Below are 27,981 nucleotides of genomic sequence, written 5' to 3'. Positions count from 1 at the left end.
TCCAGGCTTTTGAATTGCAGATTCCTTTGCCACGGTCCCTGGGGATGAAGCGTAACTATCAGGGAGGGGACGAAAAAGTCCGTGTTACGGGAACAGAATCCACGAGGAAAGGACGATTTAAATCCCCCGCCAGATCGTTCATCATCCCTTCGTCGAATAAGACCCTCGTATGCATGAGAAGGTAGAAAGGTGTAGAACCTTTCGGGTGTTCGATCCAGCTTTTTGGGGAGGACCTCTTCTAGAATATTTATTAAATTATACGAAGTATAAAATCGTCGTCGCGTTGAGAATGATTTTTCCATCCAAGAGGAAAGCCATCCCTGAACCTTTACAGTTATTACGTGAACCTACAACGGGCCACGAGATGATTTCTAGCCTGTAAAGATTCTAATAATACGAGGCTTAAATCGCGCATTCAAATCGATATCAAACCCGACACTCGAAAGATTCGCGGTAAGGAGTATCGTCGCAGTCAGGTCCCGAAGATAATACATATTATTTTCGAATAAGCTCGAAATACGGTACACCAACGCGGCAATCTGCCGGCTGCAAAGCCGCCCCTTGCTTTGTACTTTCACGAGCAGAAGTCACAGAGGAAGCACCGAGTCGCGAATAATGCGTTCACGTCGCATTTAATTCGCGACCGAGCACTGATGCGATAAAGAAGAGCTGCAAATAATTCAAGCGACCCCGTGCACGACGAATAGTTTCAGCGGTGCATTATCCGCGGAGAGTTGCTGTCGTCACCACCGCCGCGTCCGAGAGGGCCAGGCTCATTGAAAGCTACCATCAACAACGCGCAACGGCTCGTTACCGAACAAACATCGGGAAAGTTTCCCAGTGAAACGCGTACCAGGCGCCAATGGAGACTCTTCGAGGAGCAGACATCGTCCAGCGTCCTGCCAACACCCGTGGATGTCAAGGCTGGGACGGGAGGAGGAAAAGAGAATATCATTTACATGATAATGCAGAATTAATTTGACGTTCTCTGTGAGCTATCCAGGGTTTATTTATAAATTTAATAATCCAGGTATCTTCAAATATCTAGGGAGGAAGTGGAAGAAATCTTTAGGGGTACAACGAGGAGAGGATCTACTGTAACGTGTCAGAAATGGTTGACCTGTTTCACTGGAGAAATACGTTTCATCACAGGACTTCCAGTGATAGTCGCCTCGTCGGTTATTGTATTAGGTTGTCCCAAAAGTTTCCTTCGTAATTTCCACTCAATTATTTTATACGGTAGTGTTTATATAAATAGACAATCTAATTTCTTAGATGTTGATGTTGTAACAGTAATGGAGCAAAATGAATCGTACACAATTCAATAATGCAATATTAGACATAAAATATTGTGAATGTATTACTTTTATTAATAAAACGAAAGAAACTTTTGGGACAACCTAATACTTTAATAAAGAAATGGATTATCCTTATTTCAATGTATCCTAAGTAAAATCGGTAAGTTACCCCGGTTTCATTCCACATGCAATAATGGACAATAACGAGCTTAACGTATCCCCCGTGTCCCTATGAAACGGAACTTTGGCCAATTTGCCGAGCGTCTGACCGCGTACACTCTTAATCCGTGCATCGAATGTACGACCAAACACTGGCCATCTTTCTCGACGAGTGATTTCGGCCCGTTCGCGCTTCAACCCCGTCCGACCACATACGACCCGGTTTCGCCGTCAGGAAACTAAGTGCTCGTAGGTTGCCCGCCACCGCGGAATTTCGGATCGAGTGCTGCGAATCTCTGCGACCGAGTGCAGACCTAACTCAGGTGGGGTCTGGCTACGTGCGGTTGCATTCTACTGTCGGCACGAGACCAAGTTTAACCTCGTTCTTCATTATTTCGAAGCGGCCGTATTCATATTCCAACGAACGCGTCCGACCACCTACGCTCCTACGCTACTCGCGGCGTATGGTAATTCCGAGGGCACTCGTCCGAATGTACTTCCGTCTGTTATACTTTCTCGATCCACGAATCCAAGCGGCGATGCACTCGTGAACCATCGATCGAAGAATACTACCTCGACATTAATTCAGAGAAATATTTTCAAACATTTCAACCGGCTAGCACGAATCCCCTCGTAATTTATGTTTCGCGAGAAGACTTCTACGATCAATTTGTTCCAGTTTTATTTTTCATCGTCGAAGGCGTGCACACCCGCGCAAACGGCAGTTGTTCGCCGTAACGATTTTCCACGGCCCACGAGGCGATATCAATGGTGAAACGTGGTCGCGGGAAGAGCGAAAAAATTATGCCGTCCGGTTTGAGAGGCGGTGAAACGAACTGAAAGCGTCCTCTCGTATCGCGACACAAAGGCTCTAATGACGTGAGCTTGTCAGCTCACCCACGCAAACCAACTGGAAATCGCCCTTCGTTCCTGTTTCCCGCGGGAATCGTTAGGACTGGACCGCTTTTCGTTCGAGAAGAAACAAGGGAAAAAATGGCGCGCGACTGAAAACAGTATTTGAAAAGGGGGTAAGTGGAATAAGGCGATAATAAGCGGACATCGGTGTTTAACAGAGCAGGAGGCGACTTGTAATCCAAGAAGGCGGTAGTAGACAATTATTCATTTAGGCAAACGAGGATTGATAGACAAACTTCGAACGTCTACAGACATTGTTTCCAATACAGTTCTAATCTCAATTGAATCACAAGTAATAGCCGTCTTTATTTTTCGTCGTCGCTGCGTAAGTGAACCTTTCATTATATTTTAATTCTCGACTCGTGACACTAATGGCTCCTGCGACAATGTTTCTCCGCTATATCACGCCGGGAGATCATGAATATTTATAAAAGTAATTGGAAACATAAAAGTGCACGTTACCCCGACAAGGTTATGCCATTTATCTGATTCAACGAACGGCCCCATTTCGAAATTGCAGTTCAAGAAAATTACACACACGAATCTGCGCCGCTTTCCGATCCGTATCGCGTTCCATAGTGTGGCAAATGTAATTTACTTCCTACCAGGATCGTATTACTATACGTTTGTTACTTAAAGATCGCGGGTCCACTCCTGGAACCGACTGAAACTTTAATAAGTCGCGGCCGCGAGCCTGATGATTTATTACCATCGCGATCGGACGCGACGAAACCGCGGTTTTCTTTCTGTGCACGATTTCGGTCGTCACGCGACTCCCAATAAAAACGAAACGCTGATATAATATACATCGATAACAGACAGTAATGACGTCAAGCGAGGACTGACCTACATTCGAAGTTTCGCAAGAATATTTCAGGAAAAGCGCGATACATGCATGCTCGTGCACGAATACCTATATCCTAACTAAAGCATTCTTGAACGTTTTAATCGTTATAAAATAGCCAAACGGGTGTCCGGAAGGATACTAGGAGGGTTTTTCAGAAAAGAAAAAAAACTTGGAAACTATTTCTCAACCTCTCCACGTCCCGTTAACATACACGGTTTGCTCGTAACTCATCTTGACAAATGCACCGTTAGTCGCGATAAATCTGGAAGGATTTTTAATCCGTGGAGAAGAAAGTATGGCATGGACGGGAGGGAGAGACGGCGAGGAAAGCCGGTGAGAAAGGAGAAAATTGAGTTTCCCAAGTGGGAATAGCCGTCGGCGAAGATCGGACTCCCGAGCCGCGGAATGAAGTCGATTATGGGCCTACCCTATCGCGGTTTTGGTTGAATCCAACTGTTCGTCGTCTCAGCACCGAGCAATGGGAGCGAGCTGTCTTCTAGTAGCCTCCCAAGGCACGTAATTTCAGGTCGACGTTAATTATAACTAGACAGTGATTCGCCTCCTCTTGGTTAATATTCTCGACCCTTTCCACCTTTCATTCCCTTCGTCATATAGCAACCAAAATAGTACGAATCGCCTAATTAATACTGCACAGTTTGCAATTTTAATCTACCGCGAAGGTGCAAACGTATCCAATCCTGTCTGACCCAACACGGACCTATCCTACTGACCCTGCCCGAGTATGCACGCTCGTAATTCGCGTGTTTCATGTTTAATCGCGAAATTTATTTACCGTTGCATGCCATCTACTACGTTTCAACCTAGTTTCAACCCTCCTCTCGTGCTTAACTGCGTCCTACCCATTCCCCTTCTTCACGCCGAATCTGTCGTTAGAAAATACAGACAAAAGGTGGTCCAGAACAGCACCAAATCATAAAGAGCCGTCATCGTCGCCCGCAGCTCGAATAATTTTCGGTAACTTTTTAATAAAACATCCAAGGAGCCACATTTCCATGGCATTATCATCTCATGAAATCATCGTGGACGCACCGGCACTCTTGTAAGTTAACCATGTCGTCGCCTGGGACCCGTTCGTTTTCCCTTATCTCTCGTTCGTGCAAATTTTCCTTCGGCCAAGATCGAGTTTGTTATTAATCCACGTTACCGGCGCTGTAACTGATCGGCAGCCGTAACTGCAATAACACGAAAGCAGATAACGTTGCCTGGTCAGCACAAGGCGAGCCTCGGAAGTCAGGGACGTTATGCTCGCGGATAAACGCGAACGAAATAGAAGCAGCGAAGCGCGGATGAGTGCACGAAATAACTTCTCCCCGGAGCTCATCTCTGGGCTTGATGGAAGGCGACGTAACTTATGATTTCGGAGCGCGACTTTATGCGGAAGTTCTCACGGTGCGGGGTCAATAAAGAAAGATTAATCTCGAACGAATCTCGACGGACAATATTAAACTAGCCACGGCGTAAATTCAGGGGAATACGGAGAGAGAATGTGCTTTCGGACAATCAAATCGTTAATGCATGGTTGTGTCGAGGCCCAAGAGCAGCGATGCTCCTGAGGAAGCCCGTAGACGTTACCTCGAGCCAACAAACTAATCGACAAGGACCCGTAAACTCTACATAACGAACAAATATTTACAGCTTCAACAGAGGCGAGGCGAGACAGACCCTGGTGACCGAAGCACGAGCCAGGCAATCAAAAGTACACTAAGACGCTTAGTTAATGAAGGAAACGTCGAGATTAAATCACCGATAAATCCATTCCACCCCACGGTATTTCGCAACCGGAGCAATAAGTACTCCGTCCACCCTTTGCGTTCTCCACGAGTGTGGAAAGCTTCTCAACGAATTAACAGGACAAATGGAGGACCCGTTCCGCGACCAACGGGTCAACAGGACGATTCCGCGGAATTCCAGGTAGCCGAGCAATTTGTCCCAGCTCCAATAAAGAGCACGGAGCCCATTATTTCGCGTTTCGGGCTCGTCCCGCGCCAGGAAGCGCCCGACAGCGACGTCATCGCGCCAGGAAACGGAACAGGGCCTGACAAGGAAAAGATTATGTCGCGAGGTTCCGCGACGGCGAGGCGAGCGTCTGGAAATTTCGCCGGAAGTTTTATCAAGTTTTCGACGTGAACGACAGAGGGGAGGATGGGGGTGAGCGTTCGCGACAGAGGCGTCGGGAGAGGGGTTGAAATGAGGATTTTTTTGCACAGGCTTCCCCACCTCAGACGCTCGTTTCTCATCGGTTTGCAACGTTGGTTACGTGCTCCGCTGACGCGATCAATTATCGTCGGCCCGTTCGCAGCCTCGAAACTTTTATCGGCACAACCTCACGTAACTGTGATATTTTCGGAGTAAATTCACCCTAAGCCCTTTCTGGGTTAATAACGTTATTTCGACGCGTGGGTCGTTCGTTTAGGCGCGTTACGCGAACGTCCACCCTACAGGAGCCTCGTCTAACCAGAAACACACGCATTCTATTTGATATTCTATTCTTTTCTAGGTAGAGTACTTGCTACCAAGTTCTTCTGGCTTAATACTAGTTCGTTCTACTAATACGATCTGCTGTCCCTGTCAGACTTCAAAAAGTCGCTTTGTATTGACCAGATTACACTTGATACTGTAAAGCGTATTTTTGGGATAGGTATCGTAAATCAACATAAATTCCTGTTAATATTACTTTTATTCCGAACGACTGACTCTCGCTAAATCTGCCGGGCGACTGTCTGTTCGTCGCCGGTTGTCGATGACACGACACTCTGCTAAACTTTAAAGAAAAGCTTTAAAGAAAAAAGCAACAATGCTCGTGTGCCGTCCAAGAACGCCGACCAGCTAATTCTTGCAATACCAACACTGTGGTTACCGATCGTGTCCGGCTAATAGAAATGTCTTCCTCGTACACGACACCGATTCGGAAGTACGCAGCTCCATTAATCGGAAGTCTATTAAATTATGCTCTCGGTAGAGAAAGCGCAACGTTTAAACCAACCCGCTCGGTGGCCGCGGCGAACCGAAAGGTTCTCCGCCGTACGTTTCGGCTCGTTATCGGATTACGCGATAACGACTTCCTCCAACAAATAATTCCCGACGCCAGTGGCACGGTTAAACGCGCCGGAGGGGCCGAGCACCAATTATCGGAACGCTGTAACAACCGATCGGAGACGCGCGCTGTAAATCGCTTCAACCTTTTAATCGCGCGTCGGGCCAACGAAGATCGGGACGAAATACGGCTCATTATCTGGACATTATTAACGCGAGCGGGGTATCGCCGGATCGTTAATCGAACGGCGCTCACGGCCGAACGAGAAAGAGCCAGACGAGAGCGAAAGGGGAGGAAGGGCACACGAAGCATCGTCGCGCGCGATCGCGAGTCGGCAGGAGCCAAAATTAAACGGAAATTACTTTAAGCTAATAGGTCAGCATCGACCTGTCGTGACGTAGGGTGCAAGCTGCGTCCCTGACTCTCCCGTTTGTCCATTCCCGCCTTCGCGCAAATCCTCCTCCGAGTTGATAAAGACGAACGCCGAGCGTCGGTCTGCTAGGAGAACGTCGGAAACGTCCCGGACTTCTGATTGATAATTGAATCTCGTACGAGACGAAGGGACGAAAAGTTCGCGACTCGACGAATCGACCCCGTCCTCGTGCTAGAAGAAGGTACCCCGATAATGGGAGGAATATTGCATTCGTGCCAGAGGAGAAGACGATATTTTTGACTCCGGAGCCATTCCCATTTGTTCACATCGCTGGCTAATTTATTCGAGAACTTGGCGCGCTCGTTCGGCTCGGGTTTGATTAAATCTCGCCCAATGATCGAAGACAATCTCCGTGGATTTCTGTTCGCGAACAACTCGTGAAATCATTTTACGTTGGCGGCGCATCGCAAACAAATTTATCATCCCGATTGGACTCGGACGGTTGCGACGTTTCTTGGGATATTCGTGCGAAATCCGAAACGATCGAGTAGTGATGGAATCGGCGAACGTGGAAACAGGAGAACCGAACTGTACCAAACTGTACGAGGACTCGGGCTACGTCGAATCGTTAGGTACTCGAATGTTCGAGGAATACAACTCGAATACTGAACGATTCGAGTAATCATCGGAAAAGAAACGCGCGTAAAGACGTCCGCAAATTTCAACCCTCAACTTTTCCGCCCCGTCAATTTTTCTCCCCCCCCCCCCCCACACACACACACACACACAGCCTCAGCGCAGGAAAAGCCAGCACTCGTTCCAGTTTTCGAAATCGTCTACACTCGCGAGTAGTCCCGCGGAATAAATAGAGTCGGAGGACAGGATCGGGAAGCTCCCCTTTAAGTGCATCCGCGACGAAATGATGCTCGGTGCGGTACTCGTGGGGTCGAGGGTTATTTTCGTCTCGTTTGTTACGGGAACGGGGGGTGAATGGCGCGCCATAAACGCGACGTTTTACGTGTTTGTCGAGCGGTGCCATTCAACGAACCGTTCCTTTCTCGCCGCCGTGTATTATTCCTCTTCTTGCGCGGCGCCCGTTCGCGCGTCGCGACTCGTTCGTTAAAGTCGCGGAACGGTGTTTACCCGGGCCTTTTTCGGGCCTCCCGCCCTTTCCTCTCGTCACGGTTGAATTCCCGCGGCAGGCAGAAGGAGCTCTAGACAGTCCGCGGTCGGCTTAAAAACTTCGCGCCAGTCATCGGAAGAGGCGTCCTCCCGGAAACTGGAAAGTTCGATCGCCGTCGAGCGAACGCCTCCGACCCAGTTTTCCCCTCGAAATTTCGCCCGGCGTGCGTTCCCCCTGTCGGGCCGATAACTCGTCGTAAATTCCAGCAATACGTTTTACTTCGACTCCGATTCGTCAGGCTTTATGCGGCCGGGCTTCGAGCGGTGCACGTGTCCCGAAATGGAACTGTAATTGGAATCGGCCCCGGAGATCTCGCGACTAATCCGCGCAGCTTTTCTGGACCCAGCTTGCGCGCGGAATTCGGGTCTAGTCTTGTTCACCCGGGTGTAACGAATGTCCTGCCGACGATTTTCGGTTATCTGAAAGGGCGTTGGATGAACAGGGTTGTTAGGGGAATGTTTTGTGGTGATTTGGATATTGCGAGGAGAGGTTGAGTGCTGTGGTATATGGTATCGTTGAAAATTTTTCAACCGGGATGCTCAAACTTGAACAGTCCCACGCGGAACTCGTCGAAATTGATCCGTAGCACTCGAACACCAACCGAATATTCCTCCGTCAAAGCACTTCAACGGTTCAGCTCCTTAACGGAGCAAATACTCCAAATACTGAGCAGCGAAATGGAATCGGTTACAAATACAGGCTGTCGAGTGCCGCGATTTAGGGGTATGCCAGGTAAAAGCGCGCTGGAGTTGAAACTCCGTTATCAGGAAACGTTCTCCCGGCCTTCCTCTTCGCGAGTGATTGGGAGTATCCTCTACTCGCGACGTGACGAACGCTCGCAGGGAAGATTCGCGACGCTTTCGAGCGAAACCATGGAAATGCGGGGCTGTATATTAAAGCAGGCAGAGAAAGCTCGCATTTCGGGGCTGAAGATCCTCTGATCTCATTCACCGTCGACGAGGAAACGGGGAGTGAATTTTCAGTAATTGGACAGGCGTCGTGCGCCGACGGATCTGCTGAGAGAGGATATCCATGCGAATGGGGAGCTCTGGTTCGTCGAAATTGCTAGACGGCGAACTCTTCAGACCTCTTTAAAAATAAAACGAAAGAGAGGGGAGGGATCTTGGGCAAGGGATCCCGGGCCACGAAGAGAGGAAGGCTTCTTCTGCGGCTAGGGGTACTCGAGAGGAACCGTACGAGCAAACTTCCAGATATGGGTGATCGTGGCGATGGCTACTTCTCGCTGACCGAGTAGAGAGCTCCAAGACCTGGCTTGCGGTCGCAGTTAAAGACGAGTGCGCATCGTAAACTTTTTTACGATCTGTGCCCTGCAAATACATCTTCCCTTCGGCGGCCCGGGGCAGTATAAAACTGCGATAGCCTCGTACATAAATAAAGCGAAATAACTTGCATAGGTAAGACGTCCGGGAAACCATTTTAAAAAATTTTAAACTTTTTAGGACTCTTCTACGCTGTTTTCGACGATTCGTATGCAACTATACTAAGAGTGTGTGAACACTTCCTTAACTGGAGTAAGTATCTAAAAAAAGTTACGAATCTATTAATGAATGTCATTTATGTTTCTATATTTAGTTTCTGTTGCATCAGAGAATATATTTTATTGAATGCTTCATCAGTAATAAGAGAAAAGCAATTCAATCTTCTTTTCATTAATGTAACGAAATAAGTTGTCACAAGTGTGCTCTTGTCATTTCTGTTAGCAACCTTGGTAGATGAGATATTAATCTAGCTACATAGTAATTTCTCCGTTGTATCCGAAGTACTATTACTTTTTAATATCTACTCTTTAATATCTCGTCATAAATGTTTTCCAAATGTTGCTTCAAAACGATCCCGTAGTTCCTCTACGAAACGATGTTACCAAATACACACTCGAAACATGATATGCAAACAATTTTCTAGCAATAATTCACGGTGTACGGTCAACGTGGAAAGTGTGTTTACAGAGAATACACAGAGAAAGTTTAAACGTGCACAGTCGCATGCGTACGAATATAACACTATAAAAATAAAATAAGAACCAAAAGTGCCCAGGACTGATCTATAGTTAATATCTAAAGTTCGAAAGTACACTGCTTCATTTGATCAACGGAAAAAGTACAAAGTTATTCCCGAACCGAATCCCATATTTTCCGAGGCGTCCGACCAAGCACGGTCATATTCTACTGTAGACGTCTGACCCAGTACCGCTGCACGGATTCTCGCCTACGCCATTCTACTGGCGACGTCTGACCAAATAATACATGCATTGAAAAATCCAGCGAGGGGAATCTGATTCTGAATAAAAAGTAACTGTATTTTAACCGTGATGGATCGCGATTCCTTCCCTTTCTTTCCCCCCGTAATCTTGCTCATCGTTCACGAGGCGATGGGAGCTACTGGAATTCCGATACAGCAGTTCTCAGACGTCATTTCTGAAAACCGTTGATCGAGTTCGATGAATCAAAGGATACCATCAATCACGGTCGCGTTTCGACGGTTCTAGTTTCTTTCCAATTACCGAATAAACATAGCAGACATTAGGACGAACAAATACCGAGGTCAAGGCACAAAAACAGTCCAACTACCTCTCGATTACGAATTTATCTACCACAGCCTAGTTAGCGACGCTCGCAGAGGAAACGATCCGTCCGAAAATGCATAAAACGAACGAGCACCGCGACCTCGGGGTCTCCTCTGATTTTCAAATTCGGCTCGACGATGGGACAAAACGTTAATTCAAGCTCAAGAGAACCCACGTGCCTCGTAAAAGGCAAATCGTCGGGACCCGGAGAGGCGTTCGAATCGAACTTTCCCACTAACCGATTGCGGAATAGGCGAGGCACTTTCAAAATGGCGCAATTCCCTCGGAGCAGAAGCCAGTCACGGTTCATTCCTCGGAAACTCGCATTGTCCCGCCGAATTAAACCCTCGCGGGCGAACGACGATAACCTCCGCGCCTCTATAAAAGTAACACTCCCGGGAACCATCGCCAGGACAAAAGCCGAAACCAGGATCTTCGCGGTTGGCCGCACCGGGATAAACAAAAGTTCTCGGTAATAAAAATTTTTTGTTTCGAAGAACACCGTAGTTGTATAAAATCCGCCCGTCTACTTGTAATACTATAATACTAGGTCATCCTGAATCGCGGATTGCGCCGGTATACCGTTCGGTGTTTTACCAAGAGTTTTTCCCAACGACGGAATTTACAAGTCCAGGAAGAATTTCGTCCTTAGAGTGTGCCGGAACACTGGCCGGAGAACAATACGAGCGCGTAAAACTTCCGAACAGTTTGTTGCGCGAAGGAAGCTAGATAACCGCGAAACTATCCAGCTCCGGATTCCGGTCTTTTGGGAACCTCTGGTAACATTCTGCGCGATGTAGCTATGCGACGCACTCGATGGAACAATTTAACAGATTTCGCAAGGTACAATAATATCGAGCGAAGCGAAAAATACGATTGGAGAGGAAGGAGATTCTAAGCGCTACAAAGTAAAAAACGTGATTTTTGTTTTTTTCTTGTTTACTCCCCCATGAGATAGGGACTTGAAACTTGGCACAGATTAGTCTTTTTTGGTAACCTATCCAAATCGGTCTAAGGGCACTTTTGACCCCCAAACGCGGCAATACCCTCTGTGTGTTTCGCGATTCCTCTTTAACTTCCACTATTCTCGACCGACCCGAGTGAAACTTTTTTTTATCCTCTGCATAGAACGTTTACGAATCACACACGCTTCGTAAGAAAACGCAAGCGGAGACTTCGACACGAATAAATCCAAGTGCACCGGTTGTCAATAACAATGCTTAAACCGATCGTCGTTTCCAATTTAATGGAACGACTCTCGAGCGTCGATTTCAATTTTTTCACCCCCAAATCCTGGCGTTCCAATTCGGCGCGATCGGGGCCGATTGGGCGCGAGAATTCCGTTTTCGGGGCTCCGTCTCTATCTGGGCAGCCTTTCCGTCCCGCTGGAGCGCCGATAACGTTCGGAATTCGAACGAAATAACAGTTACGTACGGAAGATTATCGACGCACGCGGAACGAGCAACTAGCACCGAACAATGCGACGACGAAGCGAAGGGGAAACCGCGAAACGCACGAAACACGTCGGCTCTGAATGCGCAGACAGCAATCCGAATGCATCGCGGGCCAATTCGCCGTCCAGTTAGATTATGCAGCTGCTTGCTCGTCCTATCGAGGCGAATGATACACACAGCCCGATGGATACTGATTGCCGTAAATTATAATTTCATGACGTCCGCCCCAGAGCCACCGTTACGCGAACCTAATCGTGTCGAGGTATCGTGCGCGACGATTGAAAATTACTCATTCAACGAGATTATCGTTGTTTCTGTTGCGAACAAAGATCCTTTGACCTCGTTTCAAAAGTCACGAATACGAAAATGCGACGAGGAATAACGCTAAATAAATAACGCGATGGTCCGCGCGAGAGCCCTGGAAGACCCAGAAGAGAGTCGTCGTTGAGGAAAATCATTAGCTATGGCTTAAGCCACCGTGCCGCTATCAGCGAATGGAATTAAAGCGTTAAAAATGGACGGCCACGACTGACCGCGAATGGAATTAAAACGTTGGAAACAGACGGCAGCGTGAGTTTTCTAGCAATTACCACGACCTGGCGACGCGTCGGCTGGCTGGGCGTCGAGAGGCTGAAAAAAACCCTGTCGCAAAAATTAAATGCGCATTCTTTATCGCAGGATCGAGGGTAAGTTTCTAATCGAGAATAGGGCACGCGCAACCACTCAAGTGTTTGCAGATGGTTAATGGTATGCGTACAATAATTATAATGGAATGTATTGAATTCATTGTGTGCATAGGGTTTATTACACGAACAGTAACTCTAAACGTTCATTAACAATAACTTGACTAACTGTGGTACAAGGAATACACGTTTGCTCGGCAACTTCGGAATATTGCGCAGCATCTTCATACCGTCGCAAAAATATGAAAGTTATTGGCTTCGTTTCGAAAGTGATCATTAAATCCTTCAAGGAACAATTAAAATATTTCCAGGAGAATGCCTATCGACGATTAATTATATTTAACGCACGCGAGCTAGCGTCTCTTGCTGCTCCCACCTAACCTGATTTCTCTTTTTCTTATCGAGTTACTCTAGCACCGCGTGGACCCTCCTCTCGTCTGCGACTCTCTCTGTAGAGCTTAGTGCTTTATCCGTTTACCTTCTGTCTTTTGAGCAGTGTCTCCAGCACGTTCGGTCGTGGATCACAGAGGGAAACTCTCTGCGTACGTTTCGCCGACTCATTCGAGTCGAAGCACACCCGCTTTTCGCCCACCACCACCATGGCACTCTTAAACACATCTGCGCCTCTCGAACTTTCCTCCGCGCAGAACCGCCACGTAAAACGGCCATCGTTTCATGCTACGGACTCGTGACATTCGACTCGACGTGAAATCGAGTCCGCGAGAACCTCTGCGCCCGAAATACTTGGCTCTCGATCGGAAATTTCGACCGACATTCGGAGAACTCGAATGACGAAATACGATTCGAGGTTTGTTATTCTATTTTCTTCGGAAGATTCTTTGGAATTCTACCGTGTGAGAAGCCTTGAATTGTCCGCCCTTGTATTTACGATCGAAGCTCAGTGTTCACGCACGAAGAGGGCACGTTCCTGCCCTTATTAAATGTACGAATGGAAACAGCGAAGTGAGGGACAGAAACGAGTCGAGGGAACGAGCGAGGGAGGAAAGTGACGCGATGCCTTTCACCGGGTCTCCATTACCTGATTGCCCAGTCCCGCGGGATGGCCGGAGGGAGGGACGTTGGCGTTAAAGCGTCGCATTGTGCCGGGGTCAGTCCACAAAGATCCAGAACCAGAAGAATGAGACCGCTTTCGCCTGCACGATGGGCTTTGGCGAATCGTTCGCGGCGAGATAAAACATCCCTGGCGAAAACGAGCGACGATTTACTCGATTTCATCTCGAACTAGGATAATCGACGCCCTATCAATCCCTTCGCTACATTAAAAAAAATATCTGTTTCGAACAGATTGCACGCGAAACAACGAACGAGTCCCTCGAGGGTGAAGTCTGGTCCAGACAAGGTTTTTTTTTTCCAATGCATATCGTTTTAAGCAAGATGCAATTTATTTCTGTTCTTGAAACTTTTTTTACGTATAAAGAAAATTTGACATTAACGATATAATTTGAATATATACGTGTATAGATATGTGCCCGTCCTTTTTACGAAGGCGAGGTTCTCATGTATGAAAATGAAAATTTCTTTTGGTTGTTTTTTTTTTTTTTGTGTCAAACCAAAATTACGACCTGCATCTTGCGATAGGAGGTTTTAATTGTGAGGTGCTCTAGAAACGCGCGTCGCAGTCGACTCAATGTGAATATTTCTTGTTGAACAAATTTCTACAGACATACTCAAGTACGTATGAAAATAGGATAAAAAGTTCGATAGAATTAAATTATTTTTTTTCCATACTAAACAAATTCACGAAAACCGGCTTTTTTTTTAGACCTCCCGATTCAGGATACCCCCTTAACAAGGGGATCCGTTCTCTTTTGGCGCGCAAAGACCCCGATTTAGGGGCCGAAATTACGCGTCTCCCCGACACGGCGTTCGCGATCCAACCTCAAAGAGTACAATATAGCCGTGACGGCGGGATGTAATATTTTTAAGCCGCGTGTCGCGACGTCAATACGTCCAAGAGAGGGCTGGGGGCGGGAAAAAAGTATGCATACAGAGCCGACCCCTCCCCCCTCTCACCCCACCAGCCCCCCGGTTCGATATATCCCCATCCTGGCTCGCGCTCGACGCGGTTAATTTCGATGAAAGGTCGCCCTCTCTGCGTCGGGGAAGGTCCGAAGGAAAAAAAATTCACGGGCACCGCGTCTCGAGGAGATCCCACGCGACGGGCCGTCGTAAATCATCGGCTCCGCTGACCTAGATCACCGGGGTTGCAGCAGATCTCGCGCGACGATCGGCTTCAACGTTATTCCATCATCTTGGACGTATCTGATCCGCGCGAAGGGAATCTTCGACTACCGAATTTCTAGGTTGAGGGGTACACTTTTCTCGGACGGTGAAAAATAGATTCCTTTTCGGTAATATTCATGGTGGTTGAGGTCTATCGAATATTTATATCAAATTGTATGGCGTACATTTGATATAGGATATTCGATATTACGCGATGCGTGTATAGTCGGTCGCATAAATATTCGTACACTCTGTGTCTGTTGAAAAAATTTGCTTGAATCAAGTGAAAGGTTTGACGTTTCCAAGTGCACGCTTGTATAACTATGTCGATGTATACGTAAATATATACCCGTATATAAGATTGTTCATATACGGATTTATAATAAAAAATTAATTTGGAAATATCAAACATACTATTTGATTCAATGAAACTTCTTTAATAGGCACAGAAGGCACGAGTATTTATAGGATCGTATGTGTGCTATATAATCCCGTAAGTACGTTCCTATGTCTATAGACGAAATTCGTCTAAATTATTATGCAGAAAATCGCGCGAATTGCCTCGAAAATGACGAAGAAAAAAAAGAGGACCGCCAATACGTTGGACAGGCTTCTGCTTCAGCTCGGTTTTGTTTCATCCTCCGAGTCTCCATCGTTATCGATCATTCGCCACAGCAGCTGGAGATCCTTATTAGCGGTTCTAGAGACACCTCGAGTGGATTTCTCAATGCGGTTCGTAGCCTTCCATCGCGATTCCAGGTCGCCCAGAGCGGTACTTTACCGCCCAAGTCTTAAACGGTCGAGACCTCGATAATCCCCCTTTGCAAATTACGACACTTAGAGACAGCTTAGTCTCGAAAATTGTCCTTCCCACCGAAACGGTGTCGGAGTGTCCAGCCAAGGAACGCCGCAGTTGCTCGTCGAACACTAATCCAGGCCTACCTATACTCATTATGCGCATCGCGAACTGACGCTATTTAAGGCGATACAACCGCGGGGTCTGTCGATGATAAATTGACACCCGTTATTATTCCCTGTCTGCGTTACAGAATCGCGAAACGCTGCTGGAAACTTCCTCGATAGCCGTGAATTAATTCTGCTATTCGCTTCGTGAAAAGAATAAAAGAGGGAAGAGAGAGTCTGACGGATCTCGCAATTAACGTGGTTCTTCGTCGTATTTCTCCGCGGGTGCGTTGAATACTGAGATGATCTTACAGAATTGAAAGGGATACGAAGAGTTCGGGGCGCGCTAGAAACAGGCCACCCCGATATATCTTTTTTCGAACATTGGAGAGAGGAAATGTGTTAACAAGAAACAGTCTGGGGATGAATACGTGATCGATCATTGGATCGAAACATTCCTCGATCGATAGAGATGTGCTTGCAGAGTATAATTACGGATGTTTACGGATTTTCGCTGGGATCTCTGTAGAGTGAACTTCGAGGCCCCGTTTCTTATCCTTTTCTTATTTCTTAGGGTACTGTTTCGAAGCTATCCAGGTCGACACGCCTGGGGACGGCATATTCTTTGATTTGTGCTCTTTCGATCTCGTGCACGAATTTTCCTTCGGGAAGGTTGCAAAACTATGGGCTTAATCTCCGAAAATAAACGAACGAAAGTCCAACGAAATTCCGACGCGCTCCGATATATGAATCATATCCAGAAAATCGAACTGTTCGCCGACTCCTGACGTCCTCCTAGCCAATATTCTCCAGCCGATCGTTTGATCCACGACTCCAGCGATAAAAAGATTTCTCAGTTCCGTACGGCCTGGCAATTCAACAAGGCCAGTCGTTTAATACGATCCGCCCCCTCGCACTAAAGTCGAAATGAAAACCGTAAATAGATTTCGCGAGCTCGCCTAACGCGAGGCGACGATCGTTAAGTTTTATTTTACGAGATCGCGTTCCACTCGTAAACCGATTGTTCGAGCCTTTCAGCCTCTTTTCTTTTTTCATAGCGATTCGTTTTAATCCAGACCGTTACTCTTGCTCCGAGTGATTCTCCCCCTCTCTCTCGTTTACGATTTCTGTCTTTCGCCACCCGGGAACAGTCGAAAATTCAGTTGGAACCACCCCACCACGCCTGACGACTAATTCGATTAGGTCGCAAACTTCAGGTTGGAGGTAATGCCATTCATTACGGCGGATGGGCCGCGGGGGACGGGGGAGTCCTCGACGCGTTTCATCGCCAGGACGTTGCGAGCCTATTTTCGTGGGAATTGTTCCGGTCGGTGGAGGGAAACAGGACGACTGATCTGGTTTTCGAATCCCAAACGGTTCAACCCTTTCCACTTCACTGCCGGGTAATTTATACATTCAATCTATAATTCGTACATTTTTAACGAAAATAACAGGCAAGGTGAGCCACGAATTGGCCACTTGAAATGTTCGACGCGAATTTATTTGTTGGGTATCGATAAGAATAAGAAGTACTTGTCGAATATTTTTGAAAGAAGCGTTTCCTACGACGGCATTACAAATATCGATGATATACGTTTAGGGATGGTGTTTTTTACTATAGGTGGACATCGGGAGGATTGACTCGGTCAAGTCGGATTCGGATAAGTTTGCAATTTTTTCGAAAATTAATTTTTCTCCCTTCCTGGGATATATTGCCTATACCTCGGTCTGGCCAGAGACGGTCACGCTCTACTTACTCGTGTCTGGCTAGCCACTCGCATTTGCATAAGTGGCCACTGGTATTTTGAAGAAGAAAGGGCCGAGGGGAATGTGATGCGACGAGTATAGAGCATTTAGGGAAAATCAAGGATTACAATACCTGCCTTCGAGTAACGATTTTTCACAGACAAAAAGATTCATAATATTTCTGCCGATCGAACCACAAATCAGACTTCAGAGGAAAACTTGGCGAACACACTCGCGGTCGTTCCCTCGCGTTACAGGAAGCCACAGACGTAACGATTTTACCATGGAACGAGTTGCATACCTATCGCGATATCTATCACAGATAACATGTCCTGTGGTACGTACCTTCGTACGCTTTGTCGTAAGAAGGCATACTCGTGGAAGCTATAGAGGCAATGATTGATACTTTATCCGAGTTACTACAGAACCACGTTGCATAACCTCGAGTATGCTTCACAGAGCAGGTAGATTTTCATACAATTTTTCTTTCAAGAAACAACCCTCCACCAATCCTTAAAACACCAATTTCCTCTGCTATAAGTTAACGCTTATCTGCCTCCAAGTAATTCACACGATAACGAAGCTTCGTTAAAAATGAATCAGGTCCTGTCTCGCGCACTCGACAATTATTTAAACAATCCTAGCAGCGCTAGCCGTGCAAACTATCACAAGAAAAATCGTTACGCGCCGAATTCTTCCAACCGCACTCCGACCTCATTCTTCAACGATTCGACGTGGAGAAACGTGACACAGCTATAACGTTACAACCCCCGCACTTTCCTCGATTTACCCGAAGCAATTCGGCGCGAGTTACATCGCTAGGTCCGCGGTGTCCCTGTAAACGGATCACTCACCGATGCAGACGAAGAGCGCCGCGAAGAAAATCGGCGGGAAAGCCCTCGAGGACGAAAACATCCTGGCGGCGTGTGCCGAGCTCGTACTGCGAGGAGGACACCGTCAGTTCGCGGCGAGGATCCTTCCAGGCAGGAGCCGCCCAGAGGGGCGGGACCAACGATGCCCCGCGAAACGAAAACAGTTAAGGATAAAACGCACTTGCACCGACTCGAATCGGTTCCCTCGATCCTCGTTGCTTCTCGATCCACGGGGATCCGTTTCCTCGTTGATTGACTCCGCGAAAGCCGCGAGATCCAGGATCCCCCTCGCGATCCTCCACTTTCTCCTCCTCCTCGGGACAGATCGATCGAAATATCTTCGCGTACAATTTTCCCGATTCGTCCAATTAAATTTCTTCTTTTTTTTTTTCTTTCGGTCCTTCTTTTCTCCGGCGACTCTTCTCGCGTTCGATCGTTTCGACGATCTCGAGGGACACTGGGGGATCGAACGCAATCGGTCGCGAGGTTCGATCGCAGGGCTAACGTAAAGGCGCGTCCTGACACGTACGTCTGGTGCGGCGCCGCCGTCGGACTGAGTTTCTACGTTACGCTGCAGCAGTGGCGACGCGACGCGCCTAGCCTAGGGTAGCCGCGCCGCGCCATCCGCGTCGTCGCGCGCGCTTATCTTCCGCACCTGTGTGGCCCCCCCTGATTTTCGGTTCTGTGTGCGTGACGTGCTTGCGCCCGCGCCCCGACGACTCCAAATTTTCGGCGTGCTCGGCGTGGCCTCCTTCGACGTGGATCGAAAATACTCTTGCTGAGAGTTGTTGATGAATGTTTACGTTATCTCCCGTTTTACGATAATCGTTGACAATTCGATACTGCACGCAGCAACGTAACTCGACGCTGGTTTCGTACCCTTTTATCCGACAAAGTTATTTAATTATCATTTTATTGGTTCCCGTCAAAATTCTCCCGGCTATCGTATTATTCAATACGCCACGCTCTCGTGCACCGACGCGCAAAGTTTAATTAAACAACCATGATTGCGAAGCTATTAAAAAATTTCAGTGTAAACGCGTCGTTGCATTCTCGATTTCGTGGAAACAAATTTATCTTCCCATTAATTGTAATATTAAGTTGTCCCGAGAGTTTCTTTCGCGAGTTGCGCTCAATTATTTGATGCGGTCGTGTTTATATAAATAGACGATCTTAATTTCATAGATATTCGTGTTGTAACAGTAATGGAACAAAATGAATCGTGCACGATTCAGTAATGTAACGGAAAACATAAAATATTGTGGACGTATTACTTGTTAATAAAGCGAAAGAAACTTTTCGGACAACCTAATATTTCACAGGTAGCGAATATTATAACAAGAAAATTGTTATCGACTTCGGTATTATTCGATATTGGAAAACGACCATTCGAACATCTCCCGAGTGCTCGAATACTTGTCCATTCGGTCACCTGAATAAAGATCGCCGTGCTCGCTCGTTACATAGCCGTACGAATATATTCGACAGCGAACGGGGAATTCGAAATCGGACAACGAGGAAAATTGCCATCGATCCCCGATCGTGAAAGTAAATCATTTCGGACGGTCCATGTTTCTTCGACGAAGCCAGGAACGCGTTTAATTTCCCTGCAGCGCGTTCCCCGTAGATATCCACCGTTTACATATCGAGTCGCATCAACGTTATTGCAGTATGCATTCACGCGGCAGTTATCGGCCCCGTATACACTGTGCCCGTCCTATGTGCATTATACGCAGGCAACATTGTGCCCGTCCGGCATCAATCATGAGATTTCCTGCAGGTGAACGCAGCCAAAGGTTTCCACGTTCGACGCGTTTCCTGTGTTCTATCGCGCTACGATCGATCCCTGTGTGACTCGATTCTTGATAAAAACTCCGCCTTCTGCGTGGCCGCCGGAAGCGTCTTCGTTCGAGCTTCCTTTTTTCGCGGCGCGAAAAGTCTCCGCGTAGCACTCGAACAGCCAAGGATCTGAAGAGCATTCGAACGATCATATACGTTCAAATACTGTTTGAATAGTCGAGTATTCGAACGGTCGAGTGCTTGAATAGTGTCCGAGTGGCCAACTATTCGAATGGTAGCAACCTATCGAGTATAATCGAGCAGCTGGAAATTTTCTTTGAGAAAGTCCGTGCGAGAAATCGGCCCGGACTACATTTTCGCGCGAAAATAAGTCCCTGAATAATGCACGTTTGAACACGTTCTCGAGCCACCCTGTGCTCCGTAGGGAAAGCTTGAAATTTAAATTACTTCAGCGTGATTTTTTTTTCTGACGAGGTTGGTCCCGCAAAGAAACGCCTTTGATGATTTTTCTTTTCACGGTGACGAGTGGGGAAACTTTCTCTCTTTTTTTTTTTTTTTTTTTTTTTTTTTTTGTTTACTTTGAAGGGAAAATTAGAAACTTTCTTCTTCCATGCAAAACACGTTACACGCGACGGTATGCACGCTATATAATATACGTATGCGGATCTCTCGCGGTGCACGTATGCGTCTTCTACTTGCGAGAGAAAAAAAAAAATTAGAATACACCGCGATGGAGCATTTCGTTTCTTTTCAATTTTAATTAAACATCTGCGTGAGTACTTAAATACTTTATTGAAATACTAAAATAATGAACTCTACGCAATTGGACCCGCAGGGTTTCAATTTAAATTTTAATTAAACATCCGCGTGAGTACTTAAATACTTTATTGAAATACTAAAATAATGAACTCTACCCAATTAGACCCGATTATAAATAATTGATACTTTGTTTAAACGCGAAGAAATAAAAACGTATTAAATATTACTCCCAGAACTTATACCATCAAAAATACCATTGTTTCGATTCCTTTCGATGTAAAGAGAACTTAAAAGAAAAAAAAAAGAAAAACACACAATAGTTGCCAGACTTTCCAGTCCCGATTGCCAGTATTAATCGATCACAAGAGTGGCGGTACATCGCGATAAAGCGTTCGCACCTCAACGGAGGCTACAAAATGCTCATTACCACCTGTCCGAAAAATCGACGCGGCGGTTGGCGCTGAGAAAAAAAAAAAGTAAAAAACGAGACGAGTCGAATCGATACGAGCGGAGGGAAAAAAAAGGGAGAGCCATGAATGGCACATTCGATGGCACTTTGACTCCCCTCGATAGAATTCTACGGGCGGAGATGCCTCGCAGCATTCCAACGGGACAGCAACAACCCCCTAACATCCCCTCGTTCCTTTTCTGTCGGCGAACTTATCGCAAAGTCTGTTCCATTCATTTATTTTCCCTCGTTTCGGCCCACATGGCCCCTCAAACGCCTGCCAGAGGACTTACGATATCTGCTTCCAATTAAAAGAGCAGAATTGGATCGCGTTAAAAAAGGCAGACTCCTTCCTCTCTGGACTCTGGGAACATCCACGAGGGCGAGAGGAGGAACGTGAAGGGTCTTTCGGGCTCGACGGACCTCGAACAACTCTGGGGATCTATCGATTAACCCCTGGTCGACTTATGTTCCGGAGGGGTCGACAAACCTTTCCGTGGAGGGTTGAACGATGCAAATTCTTTCTTGAAAGAAACGTATAATATTCGTTAAAATAATCGCAGCGTCATGTATATATATATTTAGACGAAGAGACAATGTTTAATTTATTAAACGAAATAATATTCCACTACTTTAACTCTGACCACCCAGAATCATCCTCTCCTGCCAACAAAAGCCCATACAAAAAAATTCCAGCCCTCCCTCGCGTCTCATTATTCACCTCCAGCAATAAAATCAACCCTCGGCTACCATCTCATCTATTTACCATCTATCGAGAGAAAAGAACCATGGAAAAGAAACGGAAAATCTCTGCCCAAGAAGCGAGGCGATAACGCAACGTTCCCTTTATTCCGTTTTCTTTTTCCTTTTCCTTTTTTGCCCGAACGATAAATCGCGCCGGTTAGCTCCGTAAAACAAAAAAATAATCCCCTGCAACGTATATATCCGTTTAATAACGAGCGCGGAGGACACAGTCGGATATTAAGTCGAGTCCAGTTTATCGAAGTGGCTGGTTTACAAACTGGTACGGGCAGTAATTCATCGTCGTAACGGTTCCGCCCGGCTCGTAACAACGCCGCGATAATAAAGCCAGACCCCGGGTCTTAGTTTAATAATTGATATTAACCCCTTATACGGGGATACTAAAACTCGCCTAACGCCCCGGCGCACAACAGCTTCGCCGCTGCGAGACGCTGCCCGTCGGGCAGGATTGTTCAATCCTCGCCGCGTGACTGCACGTTGCGGTATTTACCTCGAAAGTTGCACCCGTTTTACTCGAGTACTATCAATTTCAGGCTGGACATGGAAAGGTAGAATACTCATTCGTTCGACGCGAGCAACGCTTGACGCTAGGTTGGATAGACGGATTCCTACACTTTTAGGCCGATCGCACACGGGCGGAACTTATCAGTTTCAAACCATTCTAAAACTAGTTGCATGAGACCGTGGATCTAGGTAAAACAAAGATAGTGGGATAGGTGAAACAAAGACCGAACGCACACGGGCGCAACCGATTTGAAATTAGCGTTGTAAACCGTTTGCGCTCTTTGTTTCGCCTACTCCACTATCTTTGTTTTACCTAGATCCACGGTCGCATACAACTAGATTCAGAGTGGTTTGAAACTGATAAGTTCCGCCCGTGTGCGATTGGCCAAAGAGTGCAAACGGTTTGCAACACTAATTTCAAATCGGTCGGGCCGTGTGCGATCGGCCTTATTCTTAACCCCTTGCGTTACGATTTAACCCTTTGCACACGAGAGGTGAGCCTCGGTCACCATTAGGTTTCACACAGCAAATCTACAATACCTAATGTTTCTTTAGCTTTCACTTCTTTGGAACTCGAAGTATCAATAAAGTGATTGTCAGTGTAATAAAGGTCAGTAAAAGGTGAAGCAGAGTCTCAAATTAGTTTGCAAGTTATTGGATATGGGAGTCCGAAATAATTAATACGCTTTATATATCAAAAGAAATACACTCTATTTCACACGACGGCAGGAAGGTTCTTTTCATTAAGAGATCTCATGCTCGACTGACTGAACTTCGACACCAGAAGGAAATCAGGGTCCTCTCATATCTTCCGAGTGTTTAGGTTTCACGTCGCCACAATTCGACTCTTAAAACAAAGTATCGACGGCGATACGTGAAACGCTTCGAAGAACGCCGATTCAATTTTGACAACGAACAATAAGTTCATTCTTCGTGAAGGGTATTGATAATCCGACACAAGTCAATCCAAGCTTAGCATTCGAGTTACTGGTAGATACCAGAAAAAGAGGTCTCGAGTGCAAAGGGTTAATTACCCCATCAGAAATAAAATATTCACCTAGAAATCTCTAAAGCCCCCCCTTCTACAACAAAACCCCTGCCTCCTCCCGCCGACCCTGTTCTAAAATCTTTAAGAGACCACAAAGAACTGGCCCGAAGATTGAACCTAGTAACCTGCATCTACTCGCCTAACCAGGGTACACTTAACGCCACGTTGGATCACGGAAAGATTAATGGTTGGAAACATCCGCATGAATTCAGCGCGTCGCATCTGCAAACGCGATTTCACGCGCCAACAGCGCGAACAAAAGAAGAAGAGCGAGGCGCGGGGCGAAAAGGGCAAAAGGAAAAAAAAAATAGCAGGGAGAATAGGTGGTGCAAAAATTTAATTACGAGGCTGGAACTGCGGTCGCGGCACGCTCGTTTACAAGCGTTCGCGTCTCGTTGCGCGTTTCGGGGTTCACCTTTAAACTGGGTATCGTTACGCGTCGTTTTCGCGCTGACCAAAAAAGCTTCGCGGTATCGCGGACCGTTTTTCGTTCGACGAGACCGACGACGACTCGCAACGGCTCGTAAACGAAACGAGCGCGATCGGGCTCGCGATTTTTTCCCGGTGCGCTGCTTTTAGGTCGATTCAGACTATACGACACGAACCGGCATCGACACGTACCGGCACCGACACGACAAAACATTCAAACACGCGTTTTAATGGAACTATTCACGCTTAACAGACACCGACCTGAACGTTCCGTCAACGGGAATAGTGTGAATAGTTCCATTAAAACGCGTGTTTGAATGTTTTGTCGTGTCGGTGCCGGTACGTGTCGTTGCCGGAACGTGACGGTCCGTGTCGTATAGTCTGAATCGACCTTTTCTTCGCTCGTTTTCCTCGCGCAAATGGCGACGAACCTTGCCAAGAATTTAACCGTTCTCAACCCTTGTCGTTGCTCGCCACCACAGGGACTTCCCTTTTTTTTACTTTCTAGCCATTAAGTAGGCGCACCGAGGTAAACTATGCCTGATGCACGGGGTACGTTTCGGAGAAGTCTGGAAACTTGGATCGAAACAAGTCTTTGTGAAAGTTACACTTACTCTTATTATTACACTTGTAGGGTTGGAGATTTTTATCAGAAATTTATAATGCTACTGCCAATACTATCTTGAAAATTAATATCCAGATTCTCTGTACCAGACCCTTCTCCTTAAGGGGGGAATCTGGTCCAGCTAATGTATATTTCTAACGCATATAATTTCCAGATATAATTAATTTTTGGTATTGAAACTTGTTTTACATCTAAAGGGACGTTCAAAGAAGAAAATTTGACAGTGTAGATTTAATTTGAATGTATACATATGTATAATATAGTAGTCGCAAGGAAAGGATTCGGTCAAAACGGTGAGACGCATAGCTCATCGAATTTTTATCCGATTCACTTGATTCGACGCTTAAATTGAAGGTAATTAAGGTAATTGATTGTATATCTATATATCTATACATTCAAATTAAATCTACACTGTCAAATTTTTTTCTTTGAACGTCCCTTTGTATGTAAAAAAAGTTTCAATAACAAGAATTAATTATATCTGGAAATTATGTGCATTAGAAAAATACTGAACCAGACTCACCCCTTAAGGGATGATTAAATAAGAAATTTTCATGACCGCAGAGTTTCTCTTCTTTCAACTTTCTTATTTTCGGTTAAGGGGCGCGTTTATTTTCCAAGTTTCCTTTTATTATCGGAAAGGGGGACATACGAGGAAAACGCGAGTTTGTTACGCGGGAAAATAGAAAATTTGCGTCGAATGTTCCGCGACCCGCGACAAGGTGGCGCAAAGTTTTTAACAACGGTTTGTTGGACGAGTTCCACTCACGGTTTCATTTCCCAGAAGCTGTAAAAACGCACAGAAAGCTTCGAGGGCAATTTGCAAAATTTTTATACCGGCCAGTTCCGCGGGCAGTTGTTTAACCGAGTTCCGGGGGCCTGGTCGACATGGTATTTTCTTTTTTTTTCTTTTGAAACTTTATCCAGCGCTGCAGAGAACCAGCGTAAAGTTGAGGGGTAAAATTTATTGCCACCGAAAAAGACAAGGCGGGCCTAGCGCGGATATAAATTAAACACTGCCGAAATAAAGGTTATTCGTTAACTTTAACGTGTTAGGGGATTATCTCTGAAACTAATTATAAATTAAATATTAACTCTTTGTATAACAAATGAGATTCGTATTCTCTTCTGTTACTAGAGAAATAATTTTCCTTTCGATATTTTCTATATTACGGTGTGAATAGCAAGTTCAATTTAACCATAGTAATCATATAGAAACATATAGAATGTGCTTTTTATAAAGAGAAGATCTTACGAAAAACTTTCGAATATAAGAATATCTTTTGCTCTCGATTTATGAATAAACTTTGTATTATGATTAGATTTTCTATTTAGTAATATATTGTAAAGTACCTCTGATCTCGTATTAATTCCATCCTGTACACCTGTACAGAATCATCAATGAAACTTTTTTCTTTCTGAAAGACTTGGACGATTTCTCCACGCCAATCTGATGGCAGCACCGTCCTGACTTGACCCACGAAACGCCACCTGAATGAAGAACACTTGAATGAACTTGAAACTGCAATATCGACGGAAAGCTGACACCGCAGAAGCAACATATATGTATACATGGTATATACGTATGCGAGTAAAACTTCTAGAATGCCGTAGTATTTCTACGTGGAAAACGTACGTGTGTGCCCAGTCGAAAATTTCGTAGTATGCACGCATCGTTCGTTGTCGCGTCATTATTTCTCGAAGAATGGAAGGTGAAGTGAGGATTATTGTAAAATGGAGCGGAAAGGAATACTCGATCGCGGATATGCAAGAGGAGGACACCGTTCTAGCTCTAAAAGAGCGCATACACAAGGAAACCGGTGTCCTTCCCGAACGTCAAAAGTTGCTGAACCTCAAATTCAAAGGTTATGTTTTGAATTGTCTATGCGTCTCTCTCTTTCCCTATGATTTGTCTCTAAGATAACGTTCACGAACAATTTCTCCCGGACCTTTCGTTTTCTTAATCGAAAATTTAGGAAATCAGTTACAGCACGGTTATTGATATTATTTAAAATTCGATCGAGTCTCTATAGAATCTTTCTCTTCACCAGGCAAAGCAGCTCAAGATGAGGACATCATAGGTAAATTGGGCCTCAGGCCTGGATTCAAGCTAATGCTGATGGGCTCTCGTGAAGAGGACATCGCGGAAGTAAGTCAAGCGCCGAAAGATATGCCTGACGTAGTTAATGATTTAGATATCGAAGAAGAGGAGGTTGAGATCGAGAATGCAGAGGTGTATCTCTGGAAAATCCAAAAGAGGATCAATCAATACACGATTGTAGAATTAAATCCACTCAGAGAAGGAAAGAAACTTCTTGTGCTGGATATAGATTACACTTTGTTCGATCACAGATCGACAGCAGAAAGTGGCGTGGAACTAATGCGTCCTTATCTTCATGAATTCCTAATGCAGGCTTACAAAGATTACGACATAGTAATTTGGTCTGCTACTAGCATGAGGTGGATCAATGAAAAGATGAAGTTACTAGGAGTATCCAACCACCCGTATTACAAAATAGCATTTCACCTTGATTCTTTAGCTATGATCTCTGTTCATACCCCCAAACATGGTTTGGTTGGGGTGAAACCCCTTGGTATTATATGGGGAAAGTATAAACAATTCTCGGCGAAAAACACGATAATGTTCGACGATATCAGGAGGAATTTTATCATGAATCCACAGTCTGGATTGAGAATAAAACCTTTCAGGCACGCGCACATTACCAGGAGTAAAGACAGGGAGTTGTTAAAATTATCGGAATATTTAAAATTAATAGCCAAAGTCGAGGATTTTCAGACTCTCAACCATAGAAAGTGGGAGGAATACAAAGCAAAGAAAGCCAAACAGGAAAAGAAGAACGAGACGAATACCGACGAGTAAAATTCTTAAGAATGTTAAAGACTTGTTGAATTTTATCAATCTTCCCACTATCACAGAAAATATTTAGATTTCACCCTTAATTAGTGGTCGACACGAGACGAAAACAAACGTTCTACATTCTGTATAAAGAAGAACATGTAAAAAGATAACATCTTTTAAGTATTCTTCCATGGATGATAATATACGATAATATTCCCGATAACGTTAATTAATCGTTATTCACAGTGCTTAAAAATTTCATGTTACACCGCATAAATTCGCATATTTTCACACGCATATTTGTATTTATGACGTACTTATGAATTATATAAAACGTGTACAAACTATGTAATCAAAAATTATCTAAATAAAACCTTTATATGTAAAAAAAAAAAAACTTGTACTTATTTATTATTGTAAGCAGATAACG

At 45.6% G+C, this 27,981-nt stretch overlaps 2 protein-coding genes across 2 annotated transcripts in view; one reads left to right on the top strand and one right to left on the bottom strand.

The window, feature by feature from the left end:
- Positions 1 to 19,279, bottom strand: part of LOC128888792 (uncharacterized) — a 91,380-nt gene extending 72,101 nt beyond the window's left edge. The window contains exon 1 of the mRNA XM_054145921.1: positions 18,299 to 19,279. Within this exon, the coding sequence (XP_054001896.1) occupies positions 18,299 to 18,359 (61 nt within the window). The 5' untranslated portion in view covers positions 18,360 to 19,279. The remainder of the gene's footprint in view (positions 1 to 18,298) is intronic.
- A 7,009-nt stretch (positions 19,280 to 26,288) lies between these two features.
- On the top strand, positions 26,289 to 27,948 carry LOC128888777 (ubiquitin-like domain-containing CTD phosphatase 1). Its single transcript, XM_054145895.1, has 2 exons — positions 26,289 to 26,556; positions 26,743 to 27,948. Exons 1-2 carry the CDS (start codon positions 26,397 to 26,399, stop codon positions 27,570 to 27,572), a joined length of 990 nt encoding a protein of 329 aa, XP_054001870.1. The 5' UTR covers positions 26,289 to 26,396; the 3' UTR covers positions 27,573 to 27,948.
- The last annotated feature ends 33 nt before the right edge of the window (positions 27,949 to 27,981 follow it).

This window comes from Hylaeus anthracinus, unplaced genomic scaffold, assembly GCF_026225885.1.
Source record: "Hylaeus anthracinus isolate JK02 unplaced genomic scaffold, UHH_iyHylAnth1.0_haploid 0, whole genome shotgun sequence".
In the NCBI taxonomy this organism is placed as follows: domain Eukaryota; kingdom Metazoa; phylum Arthropoda; class Insecta; order Hymenoptera; family Colletidae; genus Hylaeus; species Hylaeus anthracinus.
Note: the sequence above shows the minus strand (reverse complement) of the source record. Positions and strands in the feature narration are given on the sequence as shown.

Bases quoted from the DNA above. Each gene is read 5' to 3' on its own strand.
- LOC128888777 (XM_054145895.1), top strand. From the start codon at position 26,397: ATGGAAGGTGAAGTGAGGATTATTGTAAAATGGAGCGGAAAGGAATAC. The intron at 26,557-26,742 runs GTTATGTTTTGA...TCTCTTCACCAG, and splicing joins GCTGAACCTCAAATTCAAAG to GCAAAGCAGCTCAAGATGAG.